At 41.5% G+C, this 9515-nt stretch overlaps 1 protein-coding gene across 1 annotated transcript in view; it reads right to left on the reverse strand.

The window, feature by feature from the left end:
• Window positions 1-225: 225 nt before the first annotated feature.
• The window catches only part of rce1a (Ras converting CAAX endopeptidase 1a), a 9771-nt gene continuing 481 nt past the window's right edge, over window positions 226-9515 (reverse strand). Inside the window, exons 2-8 of the mRNA XM_087788468.1 lie at window positions 7326-7428; window positions 7180-7263; window positions 7002-7080; window positions 5681-5848; window positions 4582-4653; window positions 4039-4101; window positions 226-2945 (exon numbers count right to left, since the gene is read on the reverse strand). Of these exons, the coding sequence (XP_087644594.1) occupies window positions 2716-2945; window positions 4039-4101; window positions 4582-4653; window positions 5681-5848; window positions 7002-7080; window positions 7180-7263; window positions 7326-7428 (799 nt within the window). The 3' untranslated portion in view covers window positions 226-2715. The remainder of the gene's footprint in view (window positions 2946-4038; window positions 4102-4581; window positions 4654-5680; window positions 5849-7001; window positions 7081-7179; window positions 7264-7325; window positions 7429-9515) is intronic.

Below are 9515 nucleotides of genomic sequence, written 5' to 3' on the forward strand. Positions count from 1 at the left end.
GGAGAGTCAGGAGGTGGGAAGTGTTAAAGGGAACTAATGGATGTGAAAGCAGTTGAGCTGCATTAGCAGATGCTGCCGCAGACACTTCATGCTTCTTATTCAAAACCCATTCGACATCAACATCGGAACCATCCCAGGACCGTCCACGGAACCGAACCTCGGCACCGACACGAGTCGCGAAGACCAAAGAGTGACTTTAATGACCAAGAATGTTGCAGCAGGAGCTCCTCAGTCCAGACGTTTATTGAATTCATTTACAAGTCACACAACATTTCATCGTTTTTTTGTAAAAGATTGTCGTCATAAAACACGCGTCAGTCGGCAGAAAATACATGCACGTCTCGTTGAAAATAGATCTGAGTATAAAATAGTGTATAAACATCAAGAGTCCACGTCTGCAGCAAAAATAGACTTTTCTCTGCGTGTCTGGACGCCGCATACACAGATTCTCAAACTCAAGGTTCTGGACATGTGGTTGTTGTTTGTTACAATATCAGGCCCACTTCCTGCCTGATCCGGACATGAAATCAAAAAGCCTGAAGAAACCGCGTCGAGGACCATCACAGCCTGGACGCCGTCAAGAGAAGCAAATATGGTCTCAGAAGGATTTGAACCGAAGCGACGAGAGGAAGTTGATCTTTCGTGGATCTCGACCACATTAAACAACGGGAGCCGAGCTCGGCTGGGAAACTTCAAGTCGCCTAAACCAGTCAAAACACTCACTTTCTTCTGGATCGACGGGAAAGTCGTAGAAGCCGTTGATCTTATTGAGCATCGACGACTTTTCTATCACATATCAAACCCATCAACGTGTCGTGAAGACTTACTTTTGACGTCAACACTTTTTAAACGTCTTCATCATGAAATCCATCAACTACGATCTCAATGTATAAATTTATTGCCAATCCCGAAAATTTACTTTAATCCAAAACCGCAGACACCAAGGATCTGAGATCAATCACAGAGACTTGGCTTCAAATAACAAACATTCAATTCCAGTGAAGAGACACTTGGTTCCAAGAGAAGAGCGAAAACAAAGATCATCAGAAACGAGTCTAATATCAGCCAATAAACCACCACAGATGGAGTTGATAAAGATGAATAGAAACTCTTCACTTGAAAAGGGATATTTAGCTAAAGTGGTCGATTAGATTAAGTGGTTCTGCTGCAGCTCAAGTGAAAAACAGATCGAGCAAACGATGCTAAAGCAGCAAATATCAAAACCAAAGTTAAAAAGCAGGCTCATGGGGAAGAACCCGCCGCCATGTGAATCTTCTGAGGCGCTGATGAAGCAGCTGGAGTCGTAAAAATAACTCATTAAACGAACAAGCCGACGAATTGGTAAAGTGGGTTTAAAATAAACTGTTGGCTGAAGAGGTAAGTCGTCGCAGTGGCATCATGGTTGGCAAGTCAAGGAGATTCCATCCGGAGCGATAACACCGACACCAGCCGGACTCGTTGGCAGCTAACGTCGACAGAAAAGTTCTGCGAGTACAGACCGACGCGGTGTCGCTAACACGAGCGCCGCGGTGTCGCTAACACGAGCGCCGCGGTGTCGCTAACACCAGCGCCGCGGTGTCGCTAACACCAGCGAGTCTCGTACTTGCAGGCGGGAATGACTCGATTCAGCCAAACGTAGATTATTGGATCGCAACGATAACACATCGTCATGAATACGAAGTCATGGATGTCGACTCCACTGTTGTGGGTTCGTTTCCTAAAACTGACAAAAGTACAGACGACTCACAAATGAATGTGATTCTCAGATGGAAAAGGAAACCGTCAAGTCAACATGAGTGTAGCAACACGATATCAACAATATATATATATATATACTAGTTTAAACTCAACCACAATCCTTCTGCACATGTCAGTCTCCAGCACCTCACCACGTGACTCTTAAACCGATCACAACAACGGGCTTTCAGGAAGAAGTGTTACACGAAGCTCTGGCGCCCTCTGGCATCATTGTCATGTAACTACAGCGCACCCTCCTGTAAAACTACCATTTCGATCTGAATAAATTAAATACACGAATATCTGATTGTGATTTATTGCTGATGTAACGAGTAGCTTCTTCACAGTTTGTCATTCATCACCATCTTTCTATTATAAGCAGAAAAATAAGTCCAGCATATGTACCTAAATAACTTGTGATGTTGATGGTCAGAAGCACAAAACACTTTTTTACAAAAGATCCTGTCAGAGCGTGGTGGAGTATTAGGGAAACTTCTCCCCGTTTCTTTAAATATCGTTCAACAACACCATCATCACCATCATTTCCACCAAGTGGCATTAAAAGGTAATCGTAAACTACACGACCGTCGTAAAGTTCCTGACTTTGACTCGATGAGTCGATTCTAAAAGTCGATAATTCACTGGTGAGCTGCTGATCGTTCACGCCTTAAATGACAGGACGAGCTGGAGGGTGGGATCAAAACGATGAAAACCATCATGAAAAATCATTCTTGTGGACACAGGTTGTGCTGGAAGAGAATTTGCTCCATTTCTCTGAACTACATTTTCAATATTCAACACACGCTCAATCATAGCGCTGACAATCTAGACTTTTTCAGTTCAAAAACGAGGTACACACGACGATCCGTGACTCAGCTTATGTCGTGACTGAATTGCTTACTGTGACCCGGACTCGAGGGTCCGGATGGACCCGGGGTTTGGCACGAAGCGCCGCCATGACGAGGAGCGGGAGTGAGTTCAGGGCAGGCAGAGCGAGCTGGCGGCGGAGGCGAGGCTGCAGACGGGCGTGGGCGCCCCGTAGAAGGAGGGGTCCGTGAAGGGGAAGAGGAGGAGGAAGAAGAGGACCACCCCCATGAGGTACGAGGACAGGACCAGGTGGCGGTGCGGGTGCTCCATGGCGGTGCTGATGGCGGGGAAACCCATGTAGTTGCAGAAAGAGTGACAAAGCACCGGACCCACCAGGTGACCTGCAAGACAACATCTGCTCTTTCACAGGCTCGTGGTGAAAGAAAATATTGACACTTAAACATCTCTTAATATCTCGTATCAAGATTGGACAGAACAGTATCTATATCTTTTAAATGTAAAGATCATTTACAATTAACATCTAATTTTAATCTTCATCTTTTGTTGCAATTCGGTTTTTTGCCACTAGATGGCAACTCAAGGAACAAATAAATCCCACAAGATTACTGCGATGACTGAGGACAAGAGGATACAGTGACTCCAGCAGCTTTTAAAGCTGATGTTTGGACATATTTTGGTTTGAAAACAAATGAAAGCAGTTACGACTTCATCAAGAGTCATGTGGTCTGTAAATACTACAACACCAGAGTCAAGTACTGTAAGTAAGTAAGTAATATTTATTTATATAGCGCTTTTCGAGACCAGGGTCACAAAGCGCTTTAACAATCAAAACAATACTCAAAACAGTACATACTTCAAAGATCAAGACAACACCGAGAACAACACAGGAGTTCGAGAAATTCAAGGAAAAGCCTGAACAAATAGAAACGTCTTAAGATGTTTCTTAAAGGAGTCAGTAGATCATCAAGCGCAAAGAGAGAGAAGATCGTTCCAAAGCTTAGGAGCAACAGCCTGAAAAGATTTCTCTCCTCTGGTCCTGAGCCGTGTGCGAGGAACCATAAGTAGATTCTGATCCACAGACCTCACATATATACTTGTTACTACACTATCACAACACAAGAGTCAAGTACTGGACAATACTACAAGTATACACTTGTTACTACACTATCACAACACAAGAGTCAAGTACTGGACAATACTACAAGTATATACTTGTTACTACAGTTTTACTATATTTCGTACTGTTACCCCTGTATACATATGGTACCGACAGGTTCTTGGCAGTACAAATTGCAGAACACTATATTTACCAGTCTTGAAAAATAATCTAAATCCCATCAAATTCCTTTCTTTCAACTTTTACCATCATTGGAAATGTTTGTGTAATTCTTGACGTCCGTGATCTACATCTGTCCCTTATAGATTTAGATTGATATCGTTTCTTTAGAAGCCGAAAGAGAAGGTACTGCTCACCGGTTCTGATGAAGATGAACGCTGTGTACGCCCCAAACACAGCGGTGTAGGAGAACTGGAACACTGTCATGGTGGAGAGAAATCATTGAAGACTTTTAACATCATTTCAAATTATATTTAATACCAACTCAACAACAAAGCAAGGATGGAAATACATTCATTTCCTGTATTTCAGAGACTAAACTAGATATTTTTGTGGAAATAAAATAAAAAATAAAATGAATCAAATTATGGGACTTAAGCTAAAGTTTAAAGTTAAGGTGATCATTTGACAACATTTTACATTTAAACACTAAAGTAAATAAACATTTTCAAGTAGCTAACAATGCATCAGTCGTCTGGTGAGTCTGTGCATTATTATGGGGTGTTCATGACCCGGAAAGGTGGAATGAGTTCTTGAGCCGCGATGTTCTGGTCCAGATTATTGTCACACATTAGATTCACTTATTTAAACACGAGGCTGCGGTTCTTTACCGAAGCTTTGATTGAAGAAGACTTTGTTTGGTCCTTAAATATTTAATATACGACTCGTCAAATGTTTACCTGCAGACAGGAAGATCCCGGACAGCGTTCCCTGCCTGAAGCGCAACAACTCGATCATGTGGTGGAAGTGAGCTGAAAGAAAAAGAGTTCAGTTTTTAAGAATGATGCACAACAATTACAACATCAAGAGTTTAGTATCAACCGCAGGCGAGATCCTTCTTGTTAAGACATGAAAATAAGTTTAGAGATTTTTCTCAGTTGAAGGAAACAGTTTGTGGTCAGTTTTCTTCACAAGAGACATTTTATCAAATACAACACCCAGGTCTCTCAGGCTCAGTTTGACAGACTGACCTAAGTCACTCAAGTACTGACTCAACCCTGGAATCTTATCATCAACAATCACCAGAGTTTCAGTTTTGTCCACATTTAGCTGCAAAGTATTTTCCACTCATTGTTTGATTTCTAGCAAACAAACCAAAGCAGTTTGGTTTAATGCAGGCATTACAGTCACGAACAAGGATAGACACAGTAAAAAAAATAAATCATATAGAATTTGTGTTTCCCTTATTTTCACTAGTTTACAGTAAACTTGAAAGAATGGTATTTTTGTTGAAGTAACATTAATCAAGAGGCTCGTTCATTCATTTTCTATGGCGCTTATTCCCTTACGGGGGGCTGGAGTCTACAACAGTGTCACTGGGTCTGACGCAGGACACACAAAGACACACAAACATTCACACACACACTCACACTAATACCTACGGACAATTTCCTCAAGTTCTCATTCAAACTCTGTATGTTTCTGGACTGTGGGAGGAAACCGGAGTGCCCAGAGTAAACCCACAGAACATACAAACTCCCCACAGAGAGGTCACAAGTTGCCTCCCTCCTGACCTGGAAGTGAACCAACAACTTTCTTGCTGCGAGGCGATCATACCTGCTTGTATTATTGTACGCCCACAAAAGTACCATCTTAGTTCTACATGAAACACATTCAAACAGTAATAATCAACAGAACAGAAATTATATAAATGGTTAAACTCTTTTTTCGGTACCGTGCGGACCAGCAGTTCCAAATGCCTCTGGAACCGGGCCCGGGCTTCAGCACCAGTGGTGTCGACGGATGTGAGCCAATCAAACGAGATCTAATGGTACTGACCCACTCCGAAGAAGAGCGGGCAGGTGAAGATGGCGGTGGCTGGGCCGGCACACGGCACCAACATCGGCAGCATGCAGGCCCGGAACACCAGCTCCTCCGTCAGCGGCGCCACCACCTGGTTTCTCAACCAGCGCATGTCGCTGAAGCACAACATCCAGAAGCACGGGTCTGCAGCAGAAGACAAGACACTCTTGTGACACATCTGTGGGATGTTGTTAGAAAACGATGGTTCTGTGCGCAGATCATTTTCAATTATCCGTCATCAACTATCATTTCCTGCCATTGGAGTCAGAAATGGTGGAAATAAATCCTCAGGATGAGTTATTGATCATCAATTATCCAATTATATCATCAATGATCCTCTTGAATGCGACTCACAAGAAACACACAAAATAGGAAACAATAGAAAAATGGAAGCAGCCACAGAGGCAGCCGTGCAGAACAAGGTTTAGATTCCAGTTAAGAGAGTTTGTTCATTTAACGTCGAGACGTGCAGGCTGGATCGTAACTGACCCCTCTGACCCGGGACCCCCTGGTCCAACTGCTCCCGTTGGGCAGGAGACCGAGACCGGTACAGACCAGAACATCAGGGTTTCTGGATCATGAATATTCTTTAATAAATAACATGTTTTTTGTTTTTTTTTAATTCATTATTTATCTAGATGCCACTTTATGGTAATGTATCTTTTTTTTATTTATTGTATTTTATTTAATTATTCTAATGATTCCATTTGTATGGTTTCATTTTTCTGATGAAAGACACATTTTTACTCGTTTATCTCACAGATACAATCATGTATAAAATTCCACTGGCACACAAATATAATGAAGGAAGGAAATTGTACAAGAGCGCCCTCTATAGAGAGGCCCTGTATAAGAAGCCTTCGGCTTACCAGAGTAGTAGGAATGTTCTCTATACAAATGCATGTTATATCCGTTAAAACACATACTAACATTAATGTTTTTTATGTCCATTATCTATTTTGTTTATTCTGTATATTACTTGTAGTGTTTTGTGTTAAATGTATGTATGTATGTATGTATTTTAACAAGTAAACCACTGTGAAATTGTCACACGAAACATGGCGTACCAGAGAGTAATGTGTAGAGTTGAGCTTTAGAGGAACTACTTCCTGTCCTGAATGTTTATATTTCCATGTGCAGGAATAAAGTAAAACGTCCCAAAGACTCTCCCGTGTCATCAATAAAGTTATCACAGCTCAGAGTTCAACCAGTACTTGGACCCGCATCTGCAAAGCGGTTACATTTCCCACCGTGTCAGAACATTTAGTCGTGACTAGAAATCCAGATTCCATCTCACCAAACGCTACCCTGATTCCATCCATGAAGCTCCAGGGACAGTCCAGAGCCAGCTGCATCAGGGGCCCCAGGAACAGGACCTGGAGACGAAACAGGTCAGATCCAGAAGAATATCTACGTCATAGTTGGATTGAATGTTGATAAATAATCCCATGTCTTGTCGAAGGCAAGCCGCTCACCATCGTCAGCAGCAGGGGGAGCACCACGGCCGGGATTAAACCTTCAATCCGGATCCCCATCAGAGCCAATAACGACGGGATCGTCTGCACACGAACGAGCACAGATTCAGAACCAGTGTGGCACCAGGATTAAAATAAAGTCCCACCTGGACGCCGGTGATTTCTCTCCACGCCCACACGAACAGAGGAGACAGGCCGGACACGACCAGGACGCTGGTGAAGCGTCTCTTGATGACGGCGGGGTGATCCCTGCCAATCAGACAAAGGTTTTTCTTATCTATGATGGCATCACTTCTTCACTGGCACCGACCGATGCTTCGGTAGCATCGTAACATGTAGCACGAGATGTTGGTCATGTTATTGATAAGGTGATTAGCTCCAACATGGACGTGATTGATGCTTAAATATATATGCGGGTTATTGTTTTTAGCTGTTGTTGTTGTGGTACAGGGTTCACATTGGATCGGGTCAAGGTTTGCTGGCTATTCTGCAGAGACAAGACAAGCTTCCAGTCGACCGTGTGCAAGTGAAAAACAACAAAAAAAATGTCATTGAAGTATCGTTTATGTTGTTTTTATCATTGGAATCTGCCTCAGATAATTTGTGTTTAATCCTGATTAGATAGGGTTGAGACACGTATGCAGTCACCTACAAATTAAAACAACGTTAAGTTGTGTAGCGCGTGTTCACCACTTGTGTTATCTCGGGGTCAAGGTGACCCGAAGGCCTGACAACAAATGGGGTTTATGTTGCGAACGACCTCCACCACTGCCACAGATCTCTCGCTCATGCTCAACACGCGCTTTGTACTTTTTGAGTTATTTATTTTTGTCTTTTTATACATTTTGTATGTATTTATTGCATCTATGTATAGAGTTACATCACATCTTTATTCTACAAACATGTTCTCTGTGTTTTGTTCTGGGGGTTTTTGTGTATATTTAATGAGTTTGACGCCTGCAGGGTTGTTTGCACTGTGTTCCTCACAAAACTGTCACTTTGTTTACAGTATGTAGGATAAACAAAGTGTACAAACTAACTGTATTTCATTTATGTTTACACAAAATGCTAAACACTTTATTTGAATAAATACAAATTCATTTTTGTAGTCAAAGGATGAGCAGTGTTATCTCACGGTAGTAGTAGTAATAGTATCGCTCGATAGTCAAAGTATCGGAACCAAAAAAGTCTGTTTGGTGAAACCCTAAGATATCTATGTAATATCATTGCGTGGGAACTGGCCCGTTATATTCAAACAGTTCATTTTAAGGTTTATAATTCAATAAAGTGTGTATAAAACAAAACTATTTGATTGTTATTCTTTATAATTAACACACAAATAATGACAGTGTTTATTCATTTTTGTAAGTAAGTAAGTAAGTCATTTTTATTTATATAGTGCTTTTTGTGTTGCAATTAAACTTCCAGCCACGAGATGGCAGCAGTCATTCCATCCTCAGCAGCTAAAGGAACAATGAAATCCTGCAAGATCCCGTGCTGACTGAGGACGAGAGGATACAGTCGATTCCAGTAGCTTTTAAAGCTAATGTTTGGACATATTTTGATTTGAAAACAAATGAAAGCAGTTACGACTTCGTCAAGAGTCATGTGGTCTGTAAATACTACTACACCAGAGTCAAGTACTCGACAATACTACAAATGCCGTGGCTATAATATCTCAATATAAGTAAGTAAGTAAGTAAGTAAGTAAGTAATTTTTATTTATATAGCGCTTTTCCAGACCAGGGTCACAAAGCTCAGATCACTGATGGAAGGTCTGACCATGAATAGATCTGAAAGTAAGAACCAGAATTTTAAAGTTGATCCTGAAATAAACTGGAAGCCAGTGAAGAGATTTAAGAACTGTAGAAATGTGAGTTCTTCTACTAGAGCGGCTCAGAATTCTGGCTGCAGAGTTTTGTATGAACTGCAGGCGAGACACATCCTTCTTGTTTAGACATGAAAACAAACTGTTGCAATAGTCCAGACGAGAAGAAACAAACACATGGATTATAAGATCCAGATCATGTTGTAACAACCTAAGTTTAGAGATATTTCTCAGTTGAAGGAAACAGTTTCTGGTCAGTTTTCTACAGTAATATTATATCACAATATATTATCAGCAAGAAAGGAGCTTGTAGTGGAAGTGTACAGAAGCAAGGAGTAGCTAAATGTTGGTACTGTGTGTTATTTTTGTATGTGTAGTTTTGTTTTTGTTAGAATGTATTACAATAAAACCGTTATTCATTCATATATTATCCTCTTAAGAATCACCATCTGGTTTGCTGCTGCACGGTTTGTCGAAGAGACCCTTTGAACGTCAAACATCATTAACC

This window comes from Callionymus lyra, chromosome 4 (genome assembly GCF_982586985.1).
Source record: "Callionymus lyra chromosome 4, fCalLyr1.hap1.1, whole genome shotgun sequence".
NCBI lineage: Eukaryota > Metazoa > Chordata > Actinopteri > Syngnathiformes > Callionymidae > Callionymus > Callionymus lyra.